General features: G+C 43.3%; 1 protein-coding gene across 4 annotated transcripts in view; it reads left to right on the top strand.

The window, feature by feature from the left end:
• Positions 1 to 27,568, top strand: part of PALD1 (phosphatase domain containing paladin 1) — a 127,482-nt gene that overhangs the window by 26,750 nt on the left and 73,164 nt on the right. For all 4 annotated transcript variants that reach the window (XM_026713536.2, XM_087932330.1, XM_026713537.2 and 1 more), the window contains exons 2-6: positions 22,348 to 22,542; positions 23,934 to 24,036; positions 24,417 to 24,596; positions 25,147 to 25,311; positions 26,898 to 27,058. In XM_026713536.2, coding sequence (XP_026569321.1) covers positions 22,348 to 22,542; positions 23,934 to 24,036; positions 24,417 to 24,596; positions 25,147 to 25,311; positions 26,898 to 27,058 — 804 coding nt within the window. The remainder of the gene's footprint in view (positions 1 to 22,347; positions 22,543 to 23,933; positions 24,037 to 24,416; positions 24,597 to 25,146; positions 25,312 to 26,897; positions 27,059 to 27,568) is intronic.

Below are 27,568 nucleotides of genomic sequence, written 5' to 3'. Positions count from 1 at the left end.
ACTGGATGTAAGATTAACATCCAGTTCTCCCGAACCAGCCCAAACTGGCTGAATCCCACCCCTGGTTGAATGGTACATCTACTTTAAAACATGTAATATTCCTGAAGAAACTATAGATAACTGTCTCTACTTTTAATTATTGCAAGTTTTCTAGCAGTCGATGTTTTGGCAATGCAGATACAGGTAGGCCTTGAGTTATGGCCACAATTTGGACCAGAATTTTGTTTTGCTAAGCAAGACATTTGTTAAGTGAGATGTGCTGATTTTACTATCTTTTTTTTTTGGCCACGGTTTTTAAGTGACTCACCCGGCTGTTAAGTGAATCTGGCTCCCCTGTTGATTTTGGGAGAGGGGGACAATTCTGAATTAAGCAAGCTTAGCTCCCCAACACTTGTGGTGTTGTAAATCAATTCAAGGTTTGGCGATTGGTGATCCATTGATCACACTCAGACATAGAAGCTCAAGGGGTGAATTGAGGTCACTCATTCTTTCTCAGTCGAGCCTATTAAGGGTATAAAATTGAGGTAGAATACAACTCAGGCTGTCTGAGCTCCTGGAAGGGAAAGTAGGGTAAGAATAAACAAAGGCTTAAATTTAAAAGTGTATGACAAAGTTTTCCCCAGTTCATTCAGTGGAAAACATTCGCCTTCCAACCCTTGTGATGAAAGACAGTCTATTCATCCCTTCCTCTTCTTCTCAACCAAGGAGTGTTGAATCGACTTGTGCCGTTCACCAGGTTTGCATTGGACTCTTGAATAGTTTCCCTATAAGGGGAAGAAGAAACGTGTTTGGATTAAAACTGTTCTTTGCGCATTTAAATAGCCCCAGGTTTGTTTTGGTTTTGTTTTGCTTTCAGGAAAACCATTTGCAGAATTCTGAAGGCCCCCTAATTGGAGCAACGTGAAAAGATGATGAGCCCTGTAAACACGATCCTTGTTGCCTTCGGGATCTCTAATTGGCAGGAGAAGTCGCGGTTTTGCTATGAATAGAACAAAAATCATAATGTTGAGCTTCCAAATATAATCCTTTTATATGCAGCGTGTTGTCCCCATGCCAAAGCTTACATATATGAATGGTTTCATATTATCAGAAGTACTAGGGAGGGGCTTCTTTCCCTCCCACCCACCCCCCTTTTTTGGCATGTGTTTCCTCTTATTCTAGGTCAAGAAAACTCATTCTTTTACAGAGCAAAAGTCATAATGCTGGCAACAAGAAGGGAAGAAAATGAAAACCACCGACAACAATACCTTCACTAAGCAAATGGAATTTTGCAAAATAACAGCAGACTTTTAGATGCCTAGCGGAAGAGTTCTTGAAACTCTAAAACCTCACATGGGAAACTCCAGTTAGCTGAATGATAACATTGCTTCTATGGGCTTGGGATGATCGTCGTTGTTCTTATTTCAATGCATACTTCTATTTTTTGGCAACTCTGTGTGGCAGGAAGTGACAATAAATACCCATCTTTCTTTTTAGAGAGCATTGTCAGCTTTAATAGGGAAATGTAGGCACCCGGGCTAAGTTGTTTCTTTTACTGAAGTCATAAATGAACAGAAATTGACAGCAGTTTCTACAGGCTACCAGTTAAGCACTTCTGTGAACCGGAATGCATACTTGCAGTTATTCACGAATCCAAAATTAGAAAACGAGTGTGGCGGAGGCAGACTTTTGAATATGGTTCCACTTGATGTAGTATTTGATTATTGTTTGTGTGTGTTTTTAATTACAATCCCAACCAGGATTGTAGAGGCCATAAACTCCTCTAAGTAGTTGTAATTCATTTTAAAAACAAGGGAAAAGCTATGAGAGGACACCTAAATTTCCAAGCGTCTGAATTGCAATCATATTGACTGCAAGAGGTAGTGTGCAGGATTAAGTTTTCCAAAGCATGAATTTCACTGATAAATAAATGGTTACATGTTGAGGATTCTGTTAAACCATGTTTCCCCCTTTCCCTTTGGCATATAACTCTTCTTCTGGGTAGAATTGTCTCCGAAGTTTCTTGAGAGCCACGTTGATGCAGGTAAGGCACCAGGTTAGAAACTGAGAGATTGTTAGCTGTACTCCAGTCTAAAAGCACAAAAACCACCTGGGTGACCTTGGGCCAGTCATTCTCTCTCAACCCTAGGAAAGAAGCAATGGCAAAGTACTTCCAAAGAAATCTTGTCAAGAAAACCGTAAAGGCTTGTCCAGGCGGCCACCAGGAGTCAACCCTGACTCAAGGCACACGCACGCACACACACATAAAACTTTATGTAATTTTGTCTTTATATTGAGAACAGATGTGACTTGTAAGGCTTGCCTGACTTTATTGTTCTACAGTTGTAAAACAAAGAGTCCACACCCACCCACACTCCAGCAACAGTTTCAGTTTAGTACCTAATCCAATTTACGGGAGAGATGATCCAATTTAGAATAATTATATAGACTTTTAAGTTGAAGTTATAACATCATGACTTGATAATAGAACACCAGAACTGGCACTTGCTAGGAAGCAGCTGCACCCCATTTCCTCTGTGTGTGCCTCCAGAAGTTGTGAATGCTCCAATACCGGAAGTTTTTAAAAAGATGTTGGAGGATAACTGTTTGTCTGGAGTGGTGTAGGGTTTCCTGCCTAGGCAGGAGTTGGACTAGAAGATCTCCAAGGTCCCTTCCAACACTGTTATTCTATTCGTGCGTGTGTGTGTAGGTTGCTTGTGTGAGTAGATCAAGGTAAACCTTGGCCGGTTTGTGGCTAAATAAAATGATCCTCCTTTCCACATATGAGAAAGTTGTGCCATGGGCCTTTGGGTTATTAACAAAAAGTTCAATTTATTGATATGGTGAGGTCAAAAATACTCCAAAGCTCTGTTTTGTTGCTAGTTGAACATCTTTTCTACAGTTCTTTCTTTCTGTTTTGTTCTAGTCTTTGTGCGTAATGTAGGGATTATTAGTCTTCTTTCTTCATCACAAAGCCTGCTTTCCTCTTCTTCAGTTGTAAGAATGACCTCATTAACCAGCTTGAACACAATTCAGTAGTCCTGAGTGTAGTTACTCTAATGATGTTGTTCTGGAACCTAGCTGGCTACTGGATTTTGTACTGCAACTCAGTGATTTTGATTATTGAAGTGTGTGTTGGTGCGGGTTTAAATAATATTTGCAGATGATTTGTTTTTTAAATGGGCAGTTTAACGTAGAAATAGAAAGGAACAGAATGCTAGTTTGCAAGATGGGAAGATGATGCTGACTGGAAATAGGCAACTTTTCAAACTTCTAAATTATATAAATACTATGAGATGCAGAGAGCAGCCTTTGAAAGCCACTACCACAGTACGAGGTTTGTAACTTCTGACATATGGCATATCATGTATCAGGAAGATGGATTATAACTTTTTGGTATACGCCTTTATAATAACAGTTCTATTCTTTGCAGCGGAAGAAGCATTCATTCACTCTTAGAAAAAAAAAAACCTCCACAAAAACTGAAGTAATGTGAATTGGGAAGAGTTTTGCTATTCAATCGAGAGCCATGTTGCAGAATTGTGGTTTATTTGTCTTTGAGCAGAATTGTCATTTATTTGGTACCTGGACACTTTGGGTGAAAGGAGAGAAGAGATGAAGAAGCAGGGAAATTGGTACTTCGAGATTCCATGCTGAATGGGCTTGCGGTTCTGCTCTGTAAGAATTGCTGGTTTCAGAGGGGTGAGTTGTTTCCTGCAGGGTGTTTAGCGTTCTGCAAAAAGGATGGGGAAGCCAGCGCTGAGCTTAGGCGAGAGATTGTGCAGGATCTGAGAAAGTAATGGAAGAGAGGTCAGGGACAATGAGTCAAGAGATAGAAGGGGAGCCCATTGGCGAACTTACTTTTATAAATGGAAGCTGAGCCCAGGTGGCAAGAAACCTAGGGAGAAACATTTCATATCATTCAAAGAATCTATGCCTTAATCAATTCTCTATAAAAGAGGCTTTCTTTAATAATGTCCTAGACCGGGGTGGGGTGGGGTGTCAACCTCGATTTCATTGAGGGCCGCATCAGGCTTGTGTTTGGCCTCAGTGGAGCTGGTGGGGGTGGCCAGCTCGACATCACTCGTGTCAGGGGCACCTGTGGTGGCCTGGGTGGGGCTGTGGGGGATGCACTGTCTCCATCGGAGGAAGGCGAGACCAGGGAGAGCACCAAACCCTTGTCCTCCAGAGGAACTTCGCTGTCTCTCTCAGGGCCTTTGCAATCCTCTCCTGCAATCCTCGGTGTTTCACCTGCGACAGCCTCCGGCAACCCCCTGCCAGTGAAAATGCATCACCCTCCCAAGCTTCATTTTTTCACTGTTTCCAGGGTGGCTCTGCGGGCTAGATCTAAGCACCTCGCAGGCCGGATCCTGGCCTGTGGGCCTTGAGTTTGACACCCTTGTTCTTCTCCTAGGATAATCTCCTCTGGTTCATGCATTCAACAGCTAGCAATTGGGTAATATGTCTGTCTAGATTGAATATATATTTTCATGGTTAAAACTACTCCCCCCCCGCCTGAAATTATTAACGCGGCGCTGAAAACAAATGCTAGGAAGACTTCAATCCTGACACGTGAGTTAAAATATCATCTGTTTTGGACATTCCCCATTCCAGGATATAATTAATTCAGTACGAAGCATGATGTTGCTATATATTTAGGGAGTGCAGTGCAAACCGAAGGAGAGAGGTGTTACAGATTACAGATGCGTCTCCTGCTGCACAGGATGTATTTCTTGGCATGTTTCTCATTTAACGGAACAGCCAGCACAAGTTGTTACTACAGCTTGAGGAGGAAAAACAGGAACCTTTTCTTCCCCTTCCCCAAGAATCTCATGCCTGATGTTCTTTCCTGTCTATATGAGGGGGAGATTGGAAGTGACTTTCTTCTCTTCCTTAAAAGCGTTTCTCAAAGTTGCAGCTGACTCGCCAATCAATTTTGCGTGCTTACCTCGACGATCTTGGCCACTTTGTAAGGGGATGGCCACTCATTTATAAACTTTTCTGCTATTATGCTGATCCTGGTGTGTTGATTCATCCAATTATTAAGTGTAAAGAAGACAGATACCTGTAAATCATGGCGCTTTTTATTGATTTCATGTTTCTAGGCAAATTATTGGGATGTCTGCATGATTATGAACTCAAATATATACTGAGTCTCATCTATTGCATCTTTTCTCTAACCCTTAACTGGTCTCCAGTTTCCGGGCTAGGATTTTGATATGATGCTGTTCTAGCATCAACAAGGAATCATATAGGCATTTCACAAAATCAGTAGATGTGTGTAAAAATATTCTTCCCATGTCCACTGCTTTCATATACACGACCTGGCATAGATTGCAGCCTTGGTTTGCTACAGGCAATCCAGCTATATATATTGTATGTATATATTCAACAGCCAGAAATGTAAATGCATAAACTAGTAACAGATACAAAATTTTCTTTTAATATCATGGTTCTCATAAAACAGACCCCTTCCTGCCCGCACAATGTTTTTAGCTTTCTCTCAAGATATGTTTAGACGTTCGAAGGCATTGCCATTGAACAGCAAAAGCAGAATTTAAATGAATTCATTATAAATCCCTTTTCTTCACAGAGCATGAATTTCTTTAAGGTAATATATAGACATTTGGATCATGTAGAGTACTGTCTTCATGTATTTATCAAATTTATAAATGGTCCATCTCAACTAAGAGAGTCTGGGCAGTTTATAGGATAAATAGAACTCTAACACCCAGCTTTATTTCTTGCTACTTCCTATATTTAATAAAACAAGCATTTCTTAAAAAAAATACTGGAAATGCTGAGAAAATGAACTATAATTTAGCAAAACTAAAACTTGGAGAAAAGAGCAAAATGCACAAATTGTCCCCTTGTCATATTAAAATGTACTTCTTGAATAAATAAATAAATTTCTGCAGAAGAACGAGTAGAATTGAAGTTGTCCTGGATATGCAGATAAGTATGTTTTTAAAGAGTCTGTCACCCAGCACTTTTAATTACAGTTTCCCATTGTTGTCTTTTTAACTGCAGTTTATTCCAGCGCAGTTTTGTTTGTTTGCTTCAGCTGACAAAATTTGATCCTAATATCTGCCATGTTAAGTTTGAGCAATGAGAGGCTGAACCAGAGCATGAGTGCAACAGTACTTTATTTTACAAATAAAGGGCTGACCGTGCTTGCCAAGCCTGGAACTGGCTCGCAGCAATCAGCAACCGGTTGGACCCCGCAGCCTGCTTTTATAGCTGGCTGCTGGGGAGAACCAACCAATGGGAATGGGGGAATAACGCCCACATAAAGTGAGTGGACCTGAGTGAGAACTCCTTGAGTCCTCAGGACATAACACCCCTTCCCCCCAGATGCGAACATGCATAGTCCTTGAGGTAGACGGGGGGTTTGTGTTGGCGCCCGGAACGGCGCAACTCGGGGACATTGTCTGTCTGTTCGGTATCAGTCTGTGATGGTCGAGCCGGCATAGTGTCGCTAACACTCTCTCTGGACTGGGCATCCTCGGAAACCACCGGGTTGGTTACTGGGGTCGAGCTCTCGTGGGTTGGATCAGGCTGGTCAACTCTCTGGGCGCTGTTGTCCGAGTTTGGGCTGACCGGAACGACCGCTGGTGCAGACTGGTTGCTGGGTACGATGTGGCTGGGCGGCGGATGAGGCGGTTCCCCTTCGACTGGAGACTCTGGATTCTTGTTGGCAAGGGTGCTGAGGCGCCTCCTAAGCTGGTCTATGTGTCTCCTCCAGACGCGACCATCCTCCAGCCTGACTCTATACGATCTCGGCCCGGTGATGGCGATGACCTCGCCTGGAATCCAAAGTGGGTCCCCAGCGAAATTCCTTGCGAATATCGGCTCCTGTAACATAAAATGTCTAACCCCAAGTAGAAGCGAGGGGTGAGTCAGGGCAGTATTGTGGGTGCAATCTGTCCAGTACAGTCCTCAGGCGCCGGCCCATCAGAAGTTCCGCTGGGGACTTATTGGTGACTGCACAGGGGGTTGAGTGCTGGCTCATCAGGAACCGTGTGAGTTTGTGGTGCCAGTCATCCCTGCCAAACCTAGCGAGGGCCTCTTTGGTGGTCCTGACGGCCCTTTCAGCCAACCCATTACTGGCAGGGTGAAATGGGGCTGTGAAAATGTGGCGAATGCCCAGGTTGGCAGCAAAGCGGCTGAATTCTACTGATGCGAATTGTGGGCCATTATCGGAGACAATGGAGTCGGGTAGTCCATGTGTAACGAACAGGCGCGTTAACACGCTGGTGATTGCTAGTGTGGTGGTCGTGGATAGCTGTGCCACGTCTATCCATTTGGAATAAGCGTCCACGACCACTAGGAACATCTTTCCATGCACGGGCCGGCCAGATCGATATGGATTCTAGACCAAGGGCGCTGGCGCTCTCCCATCTGGTAGGGGTGGCGATGGGGGAGCAGGACGGGATTCCTGGCAAATGCTGCAGGAACTTACCCAATTGACAATGTCCTCGTCTAGACCCGGCCACCACACGTAGCTGCGTGCTAATGCCTTCATTCTCACAATGCCGGGGTGTCCCTCGTGCAATGCCTCCAGGACTCGGGTTCGCAGCGAGGTCGGAATGACCACTTGAGTGCCCCACAGTAGACAACCCTGCAAACTGGACAGCTCCTGCATGCGAGTCTTAAAGGATGCGAATTTGTTATCAACGTTGCCTCCCGGCCACCCCCTCCTCACCCAGTCAAGCACCTGGGCGAGCGTTTGGTCTGCCTTGGTTTTAGCGGCGATGTCAAGGGCGGTGATGGGCAGGTCCAACTGGGTGATTTCGAAAATGGCGTTGACAGGAGCTGGGTCTTCAGCCGGAGCGGGTAAGGGGCAGCGACTGAGAGCGTCGGCGTGGGATAGAGTTTTGCCCGGGCGGTGAATAAGTTTGTATGAGTAGGCCGCTAAGAAAAGTGTCCACCTTGTCATCCTAGGGGAAAGGACTTGAGGTGTCTGTTTGTCGCCGGCCAGTAGGCCCAGGAGGGGGGCTTATGGTCGGTGACCAGTTCAAGAAGTGGCCAAAAAGGAATTCGTGAAACTTTTTCACGGCTGCAACAGCTGCTAGGGCTTCCTTGTCTATTTGGCTGTAATTTCGCTCCGTGGCCGAGAGCGTCCTGGAGAAAAAGGCGATGGGGCCTCGGCGCCATTGGGGAGTCTGTGACTAAGGACCGCCCCAATTCCAAAAGGGGATGCGTCTGCTGCCAGCACTAAAGGAAGGTTGGGGTCGAATTGGATGAGCACTGCCTCTGACGTAAGTAGTGATTTGACGGCGTTAAACGCCTGGTCTTCTTTGTGCCCCCAGTGCCACGGTGACTTCTTGTCTAGTAATCTGTGTAGGGGCTCGGCTACTGAGGCTTTATGGGGCAAGAAGGATGCATAAAAGTTCAGCAGCCCTAAGAAAGCTTGTAGCTCCGTTTTGGAGGTTGGTGTGGGAGCTTCGTGGATTGCCCTAACCTTGGACTCCAGGGGGTGAATGCCAGAGGCGTCAATTTTATAACCCAGAAAGTCCACCTGTCTAGTGGCAATGGCGCATTTTTCTTTTTTTAACTTGAGGCCATGCTGTCTGAACCTCTCTAACACTGCTCGCACCCTCTGGAAGAGTTGGGGTCTGTCCCTGGCCGAGACCAAGATGTCGTCGAAGTAGGGTACTACACCAGGGAGGCCCTGTAAAATCCGCTCCATGAGGGATTGAAAATACCCGGGCAACACTTACGCCAAATTGGAGACGCTTGCATCGGAAAGCACCCCTGTGAGTGACGATGGTCTGAAGTTCCGCTGTTTGGTTATCAACAGGGAACTGCTGATATGCTTGAGACATGTCCAATTTAGCAAAAATACTGCCCGGCTCGAATGTGTGCAATAAGTGCTGAATGACGGGCACAGGGTAGGCGCTAACTTGTAAATATTTATTGATTGTTGTCTTGTAGTCCGAGCAAATTCTCAGGCTACCATCTTTTTAAGGGTGTGACAATGGGCGTCTCCCACTTGGCGAAATCTGTTGGCTCAATGACCCCTTGTTTTAGTAGTTTATCCAATTCAGCGTCTAGTTTTGGTCGAATAGCAAATGGAACTCTACGTGGTTTTAATCTGATTGGGACTGCCTGGGGGTCAACTGTGAACGAGATGGGGGTTCCATTATAACACCCCAGCTCCTCGCTGAACACATCTGCGTAGTCAGCGAATAAGGAGTCAGTGTCTGAGGTTGAGACAGCATGGACTCCTGTTAACCCTAGGCCGAGGTGGGGAAACCAATTGAGCCCCAATAAGGTGGGTAGATTGCCGTTAACTACCACTAGAGGTAGGTGGCCTTTAAAAGCTCTAAAACTGACAAAGAACTTGCCTCTGCCGATCACGGGAATGGCCTTCCCCTGGTAGTCCTTCAGACCGAACTGGCATCTCTGAAGCCGGGTAGTAGATAGGTTGGGGTGGAGTCTCTTGAGGGTGTTCCACGAGATTATTGAGAGCGCTGACCCTGTGTCAACCTCCATTTGGCACGGTTTACCTTCTAGGGAAACAGAGAGAGAAATTTTACTAACAGTGTGGCAAGTACGCCTGGCAAGGCGGTGCGTGCGACAGTTTAATACTTGCCTCTGTGGTCCCGAGTGCGAGGATGGGGGTCTGTGTGCAGCGCTTTGGGGGGCTTGGCAGACTCTCGCGATGTGCCCCCTCTTATGGCAGTTGTTGCACGTGGCTCCTTTAAACTTGCAGGTGGCCCTTTGATGCGATCCCCCACAGGCTAGGCACAATGTGATGTGCTTGGGTGGACCGGTGTATTCTTGTTTGGCCCCTACCTGCGACCGTCTGTCGTTTGCGAGGCGGTGGACGTCGTTTTCATCGTTGTGGGTTTCCTCCGCTTCCACCTCTTCGGAATGGACTGGGAACGATGCTAGCTTGGCACTTGGGCCCTGAATTTTGGTGGCTGAGTTCGTTGCTAGTTCGGCTGCTAGGGCCTCCTCGACCGCTTGCGCGAGGTTGAGGTCTTTTTTAGCTAGCAGGCGCCTCTGTAGGTTGAGATCCTTGACCCCACAAACTAATTGATCGAGGAGCATGTCCTCCAGGTATGTTCCAAACCCGCAGTGCAGGGCTGCTGTTCTGAGGGCGGCCATATATTGATTGATGGTCTCCTTACTTGACTGCTTCCTCATACGGAACGTGAACCTCCTGGCTATTTGTGAAGGCCTGGGAGCGTAGTGGTTAGTGAGGATCTCAAGCAACTCGGACCACGGAACGTTTTTCAATTCTCTCGGCGCCACGAGTGCTGCGGCTGTATCGTAAACGGTGGCTCCGCAGTAGATTAGGAAATAGGATTTTTTCCGATGTTCTCCCGCGTCCGCCAGGCCGACCACATCGATGTAATGATTGAAGCGGTTCTTATACGATTCCCACTTCTCTTCGTCTGGTTTAAACGCCGGGAATACTGGGTTGGAACTCATGGTGCTGGAACGGCTGGGCTACCTGCGGAAAAAATCTCTCTGGGACTACGAGCGCTCGTGCGTACTAGTGATATCAGCTCTGGAGAGGTTTTTTGCTACCCTCTCTTTCTCTCTCTGGGTTACCACGTTGGCTGCTAGCCGTTGGAGGTGTCTTGATTCGCGCCAAAAAGTGGGCGTTAGTGACTACCTACAGCGCTGTGCTGTGTTTCCTACTGGCTCGAAATTCAAATGACACCTGTTTGAATTTCGCGCCAAATGCAGAGCGGCTGCGGCTCGCAGCGCTTCACTTTCCCGTAGCGGGGCTAACAAGCGCCACAGACGCTTCTAACTTTTGAATTAGACCGCTTTCTCTGGCTGCGGATCAGCGTTTTGCTCTTTTTGATCGCTCGTTTTGTTGGCTGACCGCTCTCTCTGGCTGCGGATCAGCGTTTCCCTTATCGCCAGCCGATCGCTCTCTCTGGGCTGCGGATCGGTGGCTAGTGACTCAGCGGTTGCAAGGTGCTTCTGGTAGCCATCCCACCCTCGTCGCCAGTGTTAAGTTTGAGCAATGAGAGGCTGAACCAGAGCATGAGTGCAACAGTACTTTATTTTACAAATAAAGGGCTGACCGTGCTTGCCAAGCCTGGAACTGGCTCGCAGCAATCAGCAACCGGTTGGACCCCGCAGCCTGCTTTTATAGCTGGCTGCTGGGTAGAACCAACCAATGGGAATGGGGGAATAACGCCCACATAAAGTGAGTGGACCTGAGTGAGAACTCCTTGAGTCCTCAGGACATAACATGCCATTTGTCATAGGCTGAAAGAATGATGGCTTTTATTTTGTCTCTACTCAGGACTGTGCCACTGTCAATTTCATCCTAATAAATTAAAATCCTTCAAAACGAAGAGCTCAGACTAGGATCTATTAAGGATATTGTTATGGTTCCATCAAGGCGTTCTCTTTTGGAAAGACAACAAAAAAAAAAGTTGTCTTTTGACCCAGGGCTGGAAAAGGAACAAATGCATATACCGGATGTTCCCTGGGAAATGCCAAAAGACAACCTGTTTGGTGAAATCATTTCCCTCTTGATAATTTCAAGTACATGCTGCTGCTGGCTGCTACAATAACATTTCCCCTGTTCGCTGCCCTTTGCTGTAATTCCATTTTGCTCCGGAGGCTCAGGTCATACACAGATGTGCCTTCTTTTACACACGCTGCTCCAGGATGGAAATGCTTTTGCATGACTTTACTCTTTCCTGTTGAGTTAGTCCCTCTGAGTATTTATTGTTAACTTTATGGATCATTTTTTTAAAAAATAAATAAATCAAGAATTGAATCCTAGGAGGTGAAGTTGGGGGGTTAGTTTTGTGAAATACGTTCTTCCACACCCAGCTCTTCAGTGAAATCCCACGGGCCAGATGTGGGACGTTACAAATGGGATTGTTTCTCTGAAAAGCCTGAAGACGTCGCCTGAACCGTGTCTTAACGCTGATCGTGTACACCAGCTAGTTCCCTTTTGTGAGTTTTTACTGTCCTTTTTTTTCGTTCTCATGGTTGAAAAGAAGAGCAGTCTTGAAAAGAAATGAACTCAACCAAAGCAATGGAGGTGAAAAGATCTTTCGCTTGCCAAGCCTACTGAAGGGTGTCTCAGCTTGCCAAAAACGTTGACGATGAAACGAAACCCCAGCCTGGGGTTCCAAACGGCAATTTAGGATTTTCAGAAAATGACTTCGCCTTGCCAATATTTGCCATGGCAAAAACTCTCTCAGCTTGGCTGTCATGTATAGCCTTTTCCTTACCTAGAAAGGAAGCGGAATTCACCCTAATCTGACTTGCAAAATATGGCAATATACACTGAGCTGATGTGAAAGCCAGAAACGATTTTTCAAGACGTCCTACTTAAATTACTAAGTCATGCATGATTCTGGCTCAGATGAAAGGGTTTTGGGGGGAAGGGAGCTAAAGGGGTGTGTGTGTGTGTGCTTGTGTTTGTGTGTATGTATAAGTGCTTTTTCTTCTTTGCATTGATTCTCTTAGCTAAAAAAAAAAAAAAAAACCAGGGCAAAAGGATCCCTCCTGCTAAGAAGAAGCGGAGACCTAGACAGATGCATCCTGCCACTGTGGGCCTCTAATCTCTCCCCTGTTAGCCACGCTATCTAAATTTAGCCCATTGTTAGGCTTGTCTCTGATTCCTGCCAAGTCGAATGTAAATTCAAGATGTGTGAATAACTGTGGCACAGGACAGTTCAGGAGGAGGGATGAAGTCCCCCCCCCCCCCAACAAGGGACTGGCATGGAAACAACACTGCTATTGTGTCTTTGGAGGCAGAGTTGTTGCGTTTTGCTGTAGTCTTTTGGGACCCTGGACTGTTTGTTGTGCCTTTGCATACAAAGCCACCTTCTGACAGATAGCGTGAAAATGCCGAAGCAAGAAATGGGAGCGAGTTGTATCCCCTCCTCCCATCTCCTGGGATCTGTAAAATGTGGCATTTGTTCATGGTCAGATGCAGTAACATCTGTATGAAGAAATGCCTTGACAGCCAGCATAAAAAGATGAGCTGTTTGGGCTCTGTCACTCATATAAATTGAAAGAAATGTGATTTGTTCATCTTTCAGCTGAGGCGGCTAAACTAATTGCTTAATATCAATATGTTGTATTGACTAACTCATCTTCTCCTCCTTGTTTTGGCTTAGCTCTACAGTAATGTGAGTTTGTTTTGGTTTAGCATAGTTTGCAAATCCACTCCCTGTGCTTTTATGAGCTTATTAAGCAAACATGGCTTAGCATGAAATGTGAATCCAATCAATATTGGGACTAGCAAGCCCAGATTCAATTTCCCACTTAATTATAAACGTTTCTGGTTGCTCTTTTGCCAATTATCATCTTTCAGTACCATTAATTTTGAACTTATCCTTAAATGTCCCTACTGTCTTAAGATAAAGATGAATGAAGGAAAAACTGAGCTAACGATTTATCAGCTTCAAACTTTGCGGTGTGTAGTAATTTAGGGTCATTGTGCTCTCTCAGCTTGCAGATACTTCCTTCCACACTCACGGTATGCTTTCTGTATCTGAACTGAGATTACATTGTAGATATCAGTGCAATTAGAGTAGAGTAGAGTAGAGTAGAGTAGAATAGAATAGAATAGAATAGAATAGAATAGAATAGAATAGAATAGAATAGAATTCTTTATTGGCCAAGTGTGATTGGACGCACAAGGAATTTGTCTCCAGTGCAGAAGCTCTCAGTGTACATACAAGCAACGAAGTGATAAATGATAAATTGTTTTAAGTTACAGTGATAAATCATAATATACAACCAAGAAAGTGATAGTCATAAGATACCAATAGAAGTAAGTAATAGGAAAGATGAGAAGGATAATAGTAATACAATCCTACTATATGGTTATATGTACTTGGGCATAAGACAATGCTGTGGGAATTATGTGTTTAGCAGAGTGATGGCATGAAGAAAAAAAATGTTTCTGTATCTAGTATTTTTGGCATGCATTGCCCTGTAGTGACATCTTGATGGGAGAAGTTGAAACAGTTTATCTTTAGGATATGAGAGGTCTGTAGATATTGCCTCAGCCCTCCTTCTGACCTGTGCAATATACAGGTCCTCAGTGGAAGGCAAGCTGGTTGCAATTATTTTTTCTGCAACCCTAACTATCCATTGAAGTCTGTGCCTGTCCTGTTCCGTTGTTGTACCAAATTATATAGTTATAGAAGTACAAATGACGGACTCATTAATTCCTCTGTAGAACTGTATCAGCAGCTTGTTGGGCAGTCTGAGCTTTCTGAGTTGGCGCAGGGAGAACACTTTTCATTGTAACTTTTTCATGACGGTGTCCATTTCAAGTCCTGGGAGATTATAGAATCCAGAAACTTGAAGGTCTCTACTACTGATACTCCATTGCCTAATAGTGGAAAAGGTGGTAGAATAGGAGGGCAGCTCCTAAAATGTACTATTATCTTTTACAGTTTTAAGTGTGTTCAGTTCTAGATAGTTCTGGCTGCACCACAGGGCCAGTTGTGGGCCAGCTTCCCCTTTGTATGCAGATTCATCAAACTTTTGAACGAGATCAGTGACTGTTGTATCATCTGCAAACTTCAGTATTTTAACAGGGGGATCCTTTGAGATGCAGGCATTGGCATAGAGCAGGGGTGTCAAACTCACTGCCCAGGGACCGGATGCGTCTTGCGCTGGCCACGCCCATCCCTGGTTTAGTGAAGGAGGGAAAAGTCGTGGTACATCACATGATGACCTGACACTGTGAGTTTGACACCCCAGGTATAGAGAGAAAAGAGTGATGGAGAGAGCACAACAGCCCTAGCAGACACCTGTGTTAATTGTACAGGTATTTGATGTGGTCTTGCCTCGCTTCACCTGCTGCTTCCTGTCTGTTAGAAAGCTTATAATCCACCACATGTGGTCTAACTGAGTCAGTTCAGAGAGAAGAATTTCTGGAATGATGGTATTGAGTGCCAAACTGTAGACCTTTACGTAAGTCCCTGGCGATTCAAGATGTTGTAAAATATATACTGCAGTGCCATATTAACAGCATCATCCGCTAATCTGTGCTAGTTTTTCATTAACATCCAAATGCCTATCTTGGAATAACCCATATAGAACCAGAATGGTTTGATCCAACGTAACTGTTCTGTCTCCTTAATGGGTCTAAAGGCATGGCACGGTGTGCTCTTCAAACGAAATACGGATATTAATGGAATAAATGAAAAGCTTGTGTTCTCTTTGAAGTCTTCTTTCATACAATGTCAGTACAAGTTCCTGCCTGCCCCTTTCACACAGACTTCCCCAACAGCGGAGTTGTTCTTGACACGTGACTTCTTTAGGTTTGCTTTAGGGCGCGTGGGATGGCAAAGCGAATGTATTTGCTTGGCCTTTTTAGTCCGAAATTTTGTAGGTTGGGTGGTTAGGAGGGTTGGCTTGGGGACGTGCGAAAAAGATGGAACACCCTCAATCATTGGGGAGCATAAAGTCAGTAGTAATAGATACAGTTGAGGGCGTCAAGGATTCCCCCCCTCCCCACTTTGGCATAAAAAGTGCTTCCATGAATGGACTTGCAGCAGCACTCACAAAAACCATCTCCATTAATAGGAGCAGGGACTGTGAATAGGACAGAAAAGAAAGATCCCTTTGATAAAACATTTTTAAAAACGTTCATCGGACAATAAAAGAGTGCTGGCTGGTTTGTCATTCATGTGGCCTCTATTCATCCTCTCCCCCCACCAAAAAGTTGTGCAGATTTATTGGTTATTGTTTTTTGGTTTCCTTTAAATTTCCCTAAAAAGTTTACATTCAATTTTAAGCAAGAGGAAGAATGTTCACAGCGGTGCTTTTGAGCATGCCTGGAAGGTCAACCATCCCTCTTGACAATACAAATCTTGTGATGATGTGTGGGTAGAATGAACGGCCCAGCCTGCTGAATAGGAATCAAGGCAGGGACAAAAACAACAACAACAAAACAAAAACCAAGAAGAGGCCACAAAGAGTGGATGATACTATCAGTAATTATATTTCTGAGGGTACTGTTGGCCAGGTTAGCCTGTGTAAATCCAGTCCAAATTTCTAACTGCAAACATTCCCAACTTGGTAGTCTTCCCCACAGGAGGTGTTGCTCAGATTGGGGAAAACGCTACACAATATCCCTCCCCGAGGTACGTGTCCAATAAAATTAAACAATAGTCTAACTCAGCTTTCCTTAAGCTGGTTTCTTATAAGTTCCCAACCAGCATACCTGAGTGCTGTAGATTCTCCAACGATCAGTATGCTTGTAAGCGCTGCATGAATTACAGGATCAGTAGAGAACGGACATTATGATTTTAGGATGTAATGATGATTTATAACATTTCAGGCGAATGGAGGTGCAGCAAGGGTATCTAGGTTTACCGAGAAAGAAAGTAGGAAAGGAAAAAGGCCGGTTTTGAAGAATGTGGAACTTTTTCCAAAGAAGTAAAAAAAACTTCTTGGTTTATTCTCTTTGCTTTTTAAGGCTACAGTGTTTTTTCCTATTTTGGAAATAAGTGGCAATCCCTTTTGCCTGGTTAAGACGAAATGTAAAGGACTTTGTCCTTCACAAAGATAGAGTACAATTCAATAAATTAAAAACTATTTTAAACTGCTATTCGTTCTTCTGTTTACCTGTTTTTAGAAGAGAATTTGCCTTGACTTTCAAAAGATATTTTTTCAAAATTATTCAGAAAAGTGATATAGTATTTGCTCTAAGTTACAGTGGCAAAGTATATGAAATAAACATTAACCAGAAATGACAGCATTTTAAGACAAAGTAAAATTAGTTCAATTCTGTCTAGGAAGTTGTTGTCCTGTTTTGGCTGTCTAAGTATTGTATTTCAAATTTTCATTCTGAAATTGCCAAAAGGAAAAAACAAGACAAAACAAAACAATCCCAAGCTGGTAATAATATATAACACAGGTAGTCCTTGACTTACAATCATCATTGAGCCTAAAATTTCTGTCACTAAGCGAAACATTTAAGTGAATTTTGTCCCATTTTATGACCTTTTTGCTACAGTTGTTAAGTGAATCATTGCAGTTGTTAAGTTCCTAACAAGGTTGTTAAGGGAATCAGGCTTCCTCATTGACTTGTGGTTGTCAAAATGCCACAACAATGGTCATAAGTCTTTTTTTCAGTGCCATTGTAACTTTGAACATTCATTAAATGAGCTGCTGTAAGTAGAGGACTACCTATATTACAAGGTCCCTTCTGTCAGAGAATATTCATGAACTGGAATAGAGCATGGTAACAAGGTCAGTGAATAGGCATAGCAACTAAGTCAGCCAGTGAGGACTGTTTGGAAACTGCAACTAGCAGAAGCCTAGGCATCGCTCTGTATTAAGCTCTGCAGCTCTGAAGCTATGTTAAGCTGAGCTATTGTCTCTTCTGATGTTTATCTTGCTTGCCTGCTGAACTAAAGTGAAACTGATATCTGTTTCTGAACTCCTGAGCTGCTGCTCTGCTTTGAACCTGTAACATGTCTGCTTCTGTTTGAGTTTGCTCCACGTTGGGAGAAATCTACAAGTGGTATTGTAAAATTTACTTTATGTGTTTATAAAGAAGTTAAATGAAGCATCAGCCATCTGGTTTACTTTTTTGGCCCTGAATTTACTCTGCAATAACATCTTCCATCCTTAGAATTCTATGTTCTGTGTTCTAAGTGGGTTTGAGGTACAGGGAAGTCACAAAATAATGGGTGGTTTTCATTCATTTGGGGTCTGTTTTCTAGAGATGCAACCCATATTTTGTACAAAATCTGATGTACCATTCCCTTAAACTCATTGTAATTTGTGCTTAGATTTGAAGGTTTAATTGATTTTTCCAGGTAATTGGATGAATCAAAGGTGAGAACAGCAACTACAGTACCAGGAAAGGATGATATCCTGCTCTCGGCAGTCCTGTTTCAAGTTTCAAGATTTGCAACAGCAGCTCTGTCTCCCTCCCTTAGAAGGGAGCCAGCTGTTCTGAACAGCTTGAACTTGTCTTATAAACTTCTTGTTCTGGGGAATTGAGAGTGAACTAGAAGGAAAAAAATATTTATTTAATCAATTTATACGGCTGCCAATCTCAAACAAATGTCCTTGGGCAGCTAACAATAGTAAAAGTGAATAAAACCAAACACACATACAAAAATTAGAAGGCAGCAACTGAGAAAAATCACAAACATAGATTACCATAACTAGAAGATGGGTTCCTTTGCACATCTGGTGCCCCAGGCTCTAGCATAAAAATTGGTGTGTAAGATCTTACGAAAAGTCAGCAGGGTTGGAGTCAGCCTGCTCTCTGGAAGGATGATGTTCCCAAGGGTGAGAGCCACACAGAAAAGCTTCCCCTTATGGTACAGCCCAGAAAACTAAGGGACCAATTGGGATTGTTCTGGTGGGTCAGCTAATCAAAATCCTCATCAGCCATTTGGAATGAGAGGGTGGCTGGAGTTCAGAAACGGGATTGCATCTGAGCAACTTCTCCTGTCCCGGGGCCCTGAAACTCCCTCCGAGAATCTAAAGGAGATGAGAAGAGATACCTAGAACAGCACTGGTGAAGGACAAAGTCATGCCCCATCAGAGTCTGAATCCGAGAAAGAAGCTGGACAGCTGACAGGGAATGGAAGTATGGCTTCGTTGGCTGGGGAAGAGCAAACTCCGACTGGGCAGAGCAGGACAGAGGTAGAACAAGGGAGAGGGAGTTCAGAGGAAGAACCAGGCCCACCCCCTCTTCATCCTAGGGCACACAGGGAGGAATGGAGAAGAGAGCAATACGGGTTGAGTGCCTAACAGGGAAGGAAAGGGCCCTGATTTCCTTTATTAGCCACAGCTGGGAAGACAGTTGATAAGAAAGGCAGGCTGTGTGCGGCAGGATAAATGTGACTTTATCCTGTGTTGTCATGGCTTATTTGTGTTCCCAACCATGTAAGTTTTGCCATGCCTTCAAGTCTGAAATTCTTGCTCCTGCCCTGTCAAACTAATTAGTTCAGTTTGGCTTGTTTGGACTTTAAGTTACAGTTTGGGTTGACCATGTTTTGGACTTTTGGTTGTTCCTGGGAGTTTTTCTCCAGCCAGAAGGTAACCTGGGCATTGGTGGCAAAGTTGGAGATAATAAAGGGACTCTTATTGATTATCTGACTGTGTTGCCTTTGTGTCACGTCCTGGTTCATCACAGACAAGAAGCAAACCTGATTGAACATGTCCTTATCACGATGAGGCCTACCTCACTGTGATAAGGACAGCAAAACATTACTGTTTCCCTGCCCTTATTGCATCTACAGATAGCCACTCATTTTTTTAAAACAAAGCAAACACATAACTGATCAACTAAAACAGTGGACCCAGGAACAGTTTCCATGGAGAGTGGGTTTTTTGTGGACCGGAGGGGATGTGATTTGTGTGCTGCCTGTATCCTGCAGATGGGGCTTTGCGTGGCCTGGTTTTTGGCATGCTGTAGCCTGGTGCCAGTCCATGGACTGGAGATTGGGGACCCTTGAAATAAGAGATTAAATGTAAAAATAAACAACTGAAAACTGATTGGGTTTCCAACCTTCTTCGAAAGAATCTGTGTCATGGTATATCACAGTGGTGGCTAACCTTTTGGGGTTCCTGTGCCGAAAATTGCACGTGCCAGAACCCAGAAGGCAATGCGCGCAGGACCCCACACCCCCTGTGCATGCATGTGGGGATCCCCGGCCCTCGCACATGCGCACCAGATATCTGACAATCAGCTGGCATGCGTGCATAGTGGGGCACTTCCAGATGACCTCGTGTGCCAGCAGAAGTGGCTCTGCGTGCCATAGGTTCGCCATCACGGATATATCACATCTGTGTTAACATGAGACAAGATGTTTTGATTGGCTGTTCCTGGAATTCTGGTTGCTACTCTAATTTCTACTCTGTGGATGGGCAGAATTTTCATGATGATAAACTTTAAAACGATCGATTTTAATTTGTTTCACGTGCTCACAAGCTTCCTTATTAAATGAGTATTTATAATCGCATGGTTATGGTATTTTAAAAATTCATAAGCACTGATACTGTTTTACAGACAGTGGTCTACTTCATAAGATCCTTTGAGTTCAGATCTTTCTATAAAGCACTATTAAATTCCAATTTGTTGTTTCTGCGGCAATATAGCAAGTCATTTTTCAGTACTTTGGTTCATTTTTTTCCCTATGCTGCTTATCACAGTTATTAATGGCTTATACACTATTGCAGTGGTGGCTAACCTTTTTGGGCTCCTGTGCCAAAAATTGTGCCTGCGCTTGCACGCGCGCACTCACGTGCCAGCACCCAGAAGGCAATGCGCGCCCCCCTCATGCTCCCTACACATAATCCCCACCCACCTACGCCCCACCGCCCCCTTACCTGCACTGCGCCTCACAGCTGATTTTCGGCCTCCCAAAGGCTTGAGGAAGGCTTGTGCAGGCTTTGCAGACCGTAAACTAGGCCCGTTTTGTTGCTTCCTGTATTTCCAGAAAAACAGGAAGTGATGAAATGGGCCTAATTTTCAGCCTGCAGAAGCCCTCCCCAAGCCTTTGGGAGGCCAAAAAAAAAAAAAAGGCCTCAAACTGGCCAAAAATCAGCTGTGATGCACGCATATGCCCAATGAGGTAAATTTGCCGGCAACTCACGTGCCAGCACAAATGGCTCTGTGTGCCATCTGTGGCACACGTGCCATAGCTTCACCATCATGGCACTATTGTATTTATGATGACTGAAGTTATATACTACTTGGATTTATAGGTGACTGCATTCTGCCGAGTGCAGAAGCAATAGTAGAAGAGGGTCTTGGTTGTAAAATCTTTAGCCTTCTGCAGAACTTTTTGGTCAAAGTTGCATGCATATTATAATACATGGAAGCAATAATTCTCTCTATCTGAGAAAAAAAATTCATGGAACAGGATGAAAAGCACATGCTTCCTATACTACCTAATATTTGCTTCCTTGGGTGGTTGATAAGATCTGGAGACTGCTGACAGTTCATGTGTCCTGACACTGTAGGTGTTTATACCAAAATAAGCTTATGGTTAATATCTTAGAGTACTTGGCCGTCTTGCAAGATTTCAGCCATGTTTTTAATATTTGGGCCTAGCAGTCGCTACCTATAAAAAACATGCTGACTCAACTTGTTCAAATAAAGCTATGGCCCAATCCACTGTTTGGTGTGCTACTGGTTTAACTAGCACCTCTTTAATAGGATTTAGTTGAAACACTAATCACAGTGCAAGTCACAACACTGCAGGATTATGAATGGTTCTAAATACAGTACTTTCTTTCCAGACTATTTACCCAGTGTTTACCTTGTTTTATTAAACAAACGACTACTTTAGAAGTCATCAGACTTGCCAGAAAGGACAGCAATAGATCACTGGCTTGTGATTTTTTCCCCTGGTTTTGGGCAATACTTTCTGCAATGATTCATTTGCCAAGAACGACTTCATTATCTGCCACAGAATGCCAGGGTTTTAATCCCTAGATCAGGGGTAGGGAAACTTGGCTCTTCTATCACTTATGGACTTCAACTCCCAGAATTCCTGAGTGAGCCATAAAAGGTTCCCCATCCCTGGCCTACTGGTTTTTCAGTTGTGGGGGAAATCACTTTTTGACTTGAATGGGACTGTTTAATATACAAATGTAGGACATATAAAGAATATGTCCTACATTTGTATATTAAAATATGTCCTACATTTGTATATTAAACAGTCCCATTCAAGTCAAAAATTGATTTCCCCCACAACTGAAAAACCAGTAGGCCAGAGATGGGGAACCTTTTATGGCTCACTCAGGAATTCTGGGAGTTGAAGTCCATAAGTGATAGAAGAGCCAAGTTTCCCTACCCCTGCCCTAGATTGATGCCTGAAACGTACTTGTGGGTTCCTTATTCCTGTGCAACATCAGCTATGGCTTTTATCTCCAGTTTTGTGAAGAATGCCTGAGGAAACCCCAGGTTTTTCTTGAACAGAGTCTGAAAGCTCCAGTTCTGAAACGAGGAAGGTAACAACAATGGCCAAATAGTAACACCACTGCTACATGAGCTATGCTGGCTTCCAGTTGCTTTCTAGGTCCAATTCAGGGGGCTAGTTATCTCCTTTAAAGCCTTACATGGCAGAGGAGCAAGTTACTTGTAGGAGCACCTCTTATTGAAGGTATCTACCTGTCCTACTAGGCTAGATAGGGCGAGCATATTGTTATCCCTTAAATATTGCCCTCAGATGGCTCTTCAGCCATGTAAGTCCTGTAAATAAATAAACATATGCAAACAAATCCTGATTGCCTTTTCCTAAATATATTTTTTTCTTTCTTTTTTCTTTCTCTCTCTCTCTCTCTCTCTCTCTCTCTCTTCCTTTCTTTTTGCAGAATACTGAAGTCTTAATCTTCCCCTTATCCTTATTCACCTGATTATTTTTATTGATACAGTTGCCTGTGGATTATGGGTACAACTGCCAGCACAGCTCAGCAGACAGTAGCAACAGCAACATTTGAGAATATTCACGGCAGTGGAGCCATGGAGGATCACCATTCCCTCAGCATACACTCCTTCCAGACCATTGGCCTCCACAATAACAAAGCCAAGTCTATCATTACTAATAAGGTGGCTCCTGTTGTCATTACGTGAGTTGCAACCACCAGCTGTATTCTCTGCAGATCCTTTAATCTTTTTGTTTCAGCCCTCTGGAGCTTCGTTGTCTTCTAAGGGCTGTGATGTTGTCTATATAAAGGGTTAGGCCAGAGGTCTCCAAACTTGGCAACTTTAAGACTTGTAGACTTCAACTCCCAGAATTCTCCAGTGAACTATGCTGGCTGGAGAGTTCTGGGAGTTGAAGTCCACAAGTCTTAAAAGTTGCCAAGTTTGGGGAATCCCTGAGTTAGGCTAAGAAAAGAGGCCCAACATTTTTTTCCTTTCATAGTTTGTATTGAGTGTATGAACTTGGTACTCATACCTGGGGATAACAATAGCTGAACAGCACAGCTGGAAACATCTGAGGAATACCAAATTAAGAAAGGCTTCTCTAAAAGCGAGCCATTTCTTCGTGTGGCCTACTAAATTGATTATAGTCCATTTGCCATGGATTACGGTTAGGGATTCTGTTTCCTCACCTGGTTTTGTTATCTCAGATGGGAATGGGCTGTAGAAAAATCTTGAAGCTGCAGAATGTCAGTAGTTAGTGGTCTTCGTTGGTGTAATACAGACACAGAAACCTGCCCTAGGTATGACAGTTTGAATGCAGTCTCTTTCTTATTCCTATTCCCCAATATTAAAAAATTAGCCACAGCATAAAATATAATTAACAAGTTTTTGTTGGCATATAAAACTTGCAAGTTAAAACCAAACCTTACTAAGTTGATACGTTTTGAAACAAAGACTTGATGGTTTTGTTATTGGTTAAGCCAGACAGTTAGTAGCAGGATCCTGGAAAGCAAAAATGGATTTGAGAATTTTCATATGATGGCAAATATGTTAGAAAATGGCTGTAATGAAACAATGATTTAAAGTTATTGGCCATGTGAAGCACAAAATGACAATTGTCTGCTATCCAGTTCATAGATAATCAAATCAAATAAGACAGTGTGTGTGTGTGTGTGTGTGTGTGTGTGTGTGTATGGCTTTTGTGTGTGTATATCATTGTATTTTTAATTACAATGATATACACACACAAAAGCCATACACACACACACATATGTATAGGATGATATAAGAATCTAGGTCTTAGTTTTGCAAGATAACAACTTGGAGATTCAATTAATGTTATTAATTGGATTGTAATTTTGTATGGGCTATATAACAGTATGTATATGTTCAGTGTAAAATAGTACAGTTACAACTAATTTGACTTATGGCTGTGAGCTTGTTTATTTAGTGGCAGACTTTACCATCTGGGTAAGTTGTATCAACTTTCTGTGAATAGGAAATTAAGCAACAGAATCTTACGATGCTTATTTAATCGCAGAAAATATTCTAGTTGCAGAAAAACCACGCAATTTGTGTCATGTGTTTCTTACAGCTACAATTGCAAAGAAGAATTTCAAATACATGATGACTTATTGAAAGCCAGCTATTCTGTGGGGCGGATTACAGAATCTACTCCAGAACACTATCTTGTCCAGGTGAATGTTGCAGATTGTGCATGGATATTCAGAAAGAGGTGATGATTTAAAACGTTAAAAAAGATCTTTTCTGGGCCAAAAGATCAGCATTTTATTTTTCATAATGGCCGACAGAGGGCAAGAAACATGATGTAGCCTTCCTATTCTGGTTCCCTGCCCAACGAGTGGTGCATTGCAGCATGATACTGCTAAATATTTATTATTGAGCATTAATAGACAATGACCATAATAGGACTGTCTTCCATGAATTTGTCTGCAGATTTCCTCTGCAGATTCTCAAATCATGTCATTTTTGTGAAGATGTTAATTAACCAATTACCTACACTGCCGCCTTCTGCACATTAACATCTCTTCGTTTTTTTGGTTATTGTTCTATTTAGGGGAAATATTTTATGGTCCGTGATGTATACGGCAAATTAGATGTCCTGAATACTTCCAGCACTTGTGGGGCTCCCAACTTTCGGCAGGCCAAAGGAGGATATGCCGTGTTCGGGATGGGGCAGCCCAGCTTTGGTGGATTCAAGCAAGTCCTGCAGAAGCTCCAGAATGATGGTCATAAGGTATGCAAGAAAGCCAAACTGAGATACACGGCTGGCTGGGGAATGTTGGGAGTTGAAGTCCTCAAGTCTTGAAGTTGCCAAGGTTGGACGCCCTTTGCTGAAACAGTGGATGAAAGTTCAGCATGCCTATTTGTGTTAGGACAAAGTTACGCTGAAGGACTCTTGTAGACCCCACATATTTTTCTGACAAACAGGGTTCAAATGCCACCTGCATTGTAGATATCTACATTTACTTTTATGCACATGTCACTAGATGGGAGAAAACAGTGGAACTTCCATTTTCTCTCCATAGGCATTCTGATGTATCTTTGACTTTTTTTCCTAACAACAACAGAAATCTGTTTCTTGCAGCATATTTTTTATTCTCTTGCACACCTAGAAGTTTGCCCTTGAACAAATGCCCTGAAGGACAATGTGCAGAAGGACAATGTCTCACTAAAGTCCAAACTTTTAGATAATTACTGCAGACCAGAAAAGCTTTCTATGTAAATCAGCATTTCTCTACTCTCTCTTGAGAAGGTAGCCAACACTGTTCTCTTTGTCATGGCAGGAATGTATTGTGTTCTGCATTCGTGAAGAACCTATACTTTTTCTGCGTATGGACAATGATTTCATCCCCTACACTCCAAGAGCAAAGGAGAACTTGAAGGAGAACCTACACAATCTGCACAGAGGTGTCAAAGTAGAAGACCTGGAAGTCTCTATTCGAAAAGAGGTGATTTTTGAGGGCTACTTGAAGGTGCACTGCATTTGAGATTTTCTGGAGATACATTTTCCCACTTTTATTATGGGTAATCCTCGACTTATGAACTATCGTTTAATGACCATTCAAAGTCACAATGGACTTTACAAAAGCTACTGATAACCCATCATCAGAATTATGACTGCCCATTCCTCCTAGTGGTCATGTGATTGTATTTCAAGTGCATGGCAGTCGGCTCACATTTACAATCAATTGCAGCATTCTGCAGTCACGTGTCCATGATTTGTGGAGGTGGGTTTTTTTGCCATTTTCTGCTAGAAAATGACAAAAAACTCTAACCTTTGGATAGGCTGGATTCACTCAACAACTGTATTGGCTTGTCTGATGATCACGTGAGTCATTTAACAACTTTGGAGACTTACAACCATTGTAAATATGGTCGTAAACTCAAATCCGATTGTGTGATGTCTTGACTTAACAACCACAATGACTTATGACTGAAATTCTGGGCTGTATTGTGGTCATCAGTCAAGAACTACCTCTAATATCATTTATTCTCTAACTTCCACTTTCTTCATAATGTGTCTTGAGTATTCTAACTTATTTCTTTTCCAAGACACCATTCCTTTTAAAAGAGAAGCACAGCTTTAATTACATTACTGTATAGTCACGCTGTCCCATTCACTCCCACGTAATGGTAGTTTAGTGGATTTATTAATATTTTCCAGCAATATCCCTTCACCAGAAACCCAGAACTGTCGCAATTTAAGTCAGGCCAAAAGCAGACCAATGCTAGTCCACAGAGCACAAGGCACGTGAAAGTTTCCCAACAAGATAAACCCACCAGGCAAAGTTAAATCCATAAGTTCATGAGGCAAGAAAAGTCCAGAGTACACAAGGCACAATCCAAGCACAGAATCAAATCTAAAACAAGGCAGGAAACACACAGCTAGGAAATGAACACCGTTGTTCTCAACATCACCTCCCTCTGCCAGCTGTGCTGAATTGGGGCAGCCCATCAAGAAGGGTGAGGCTGCCTCCTTGTGAGTAATCTGGCTGACCTCATCTGCTCCTGCCTTTTCTCTGCCCTACGTGTTCTGGGATCAGGTGAAGAAGGCAGTTCTCCTTCCTAATCACTGACTGGCTGCAGATGTGTGGTTTTCTCCACCTGAAGCCTCAGGGCTGTTCTGCTGCAGCCAAATCCCTCTTAGATGGCGGCTAAGAGCCACTGACCAACTCCCCTCCAGATGTGCCCAGAACTGGTTCATCCCCCTCTGAGTTGACATCTGGAAAGGTATCTGGGAAAGCATCCGGTGGAGTATTTAGATATCTGCACAATACAGTAGAAGCCTATCTGGCATTATCTTGGTGTCATAGTAGTCTTATGATCCAATCTTAATGTTGGTCCTGTAAGCTCTGCATGGACAACTTGAGATGAGTAGGACCAGAGCTTTTTCCTTTGTATCTTTACGACGAACCATTTAGCAAAGTCAGCAAGTAGGTCTAAGGAAGGAAACTGCATGTCGGCAGGTTGTATAGATAATGTTTTATAAAGCAAGCTTCTTCTCAGGTTGGTTTCTTGGATTTATCTGTTGAAGATACATGACTTTGCCCAGCTGAGTGAGAATATATATTACGTCTACAATGACATTGAACGTTTCAAAGATGAGCCGCATTCAGTCAAAATCTTCTGTGAAGAAGACATCCAAGTGACAGAGGAAGTGTACAAGAGGCCTGTCTTCTTGCTGCCGTCTTATAGGTAAATTTCGGTGGAAGAGAATCTTGCCCTTATTAATAAATCTTATTTCTTTTCGCCATTCTCTGTTTTACCTAAGTGGTAGCATTGCAAAACATTACAGGTAGTCCTCAATGTACAACTATTCATTTAATGACTGTTCGAAGTTACAACAGCACTAAAAAAAAAGTGATTTATTACTTTTGTTTCACACTTACGACTATTGCAGCATCCCCATGGTTACATGATCAAAATTTGGGCACTTGGCAACTGGCATGTATTTATGACAGTTGCAGTATCCCGGGGTCATGTGATAGCTATATGAACCCTTCCCAGACAGTTTCCAGCAAGCAAAGTCAATGTTGGAAGCCAGATTTACCTCACGATCCCGTGTTTCATTTAACAACTGCAGTGTTTCCCTTAGCAGCTGTGACAAGAAAGGTCATAAAATCTGCCTCGCTTAGCAACAGAAAGTTTGGGCTCAATTCTAGTCGTAAATTCAAGGTCTATCTGTATTCCAAGAATGTAGGTCAT

This window comes from Pseudonaja textilis, chromosome 4 (genome assembly GCF_049901715.1).
Source record: "Pseudonaja textilis isolate UNSWEBS1 chromosome 4, rPseTex1.2, whole genome shotgun sequence".
Classification (NCBI taxonomy): domain Eukaryota; kingdom Metazoa; phylum Chordata; class Lepidosauria; order Squamata; family Elapidae; genus Pseudonaja; species Pseudonaja textilis.
Note: the sequence above shows the minus strand (reverse complement) of the source record. Positions and strands in the feature narration are given on the sequence as shown.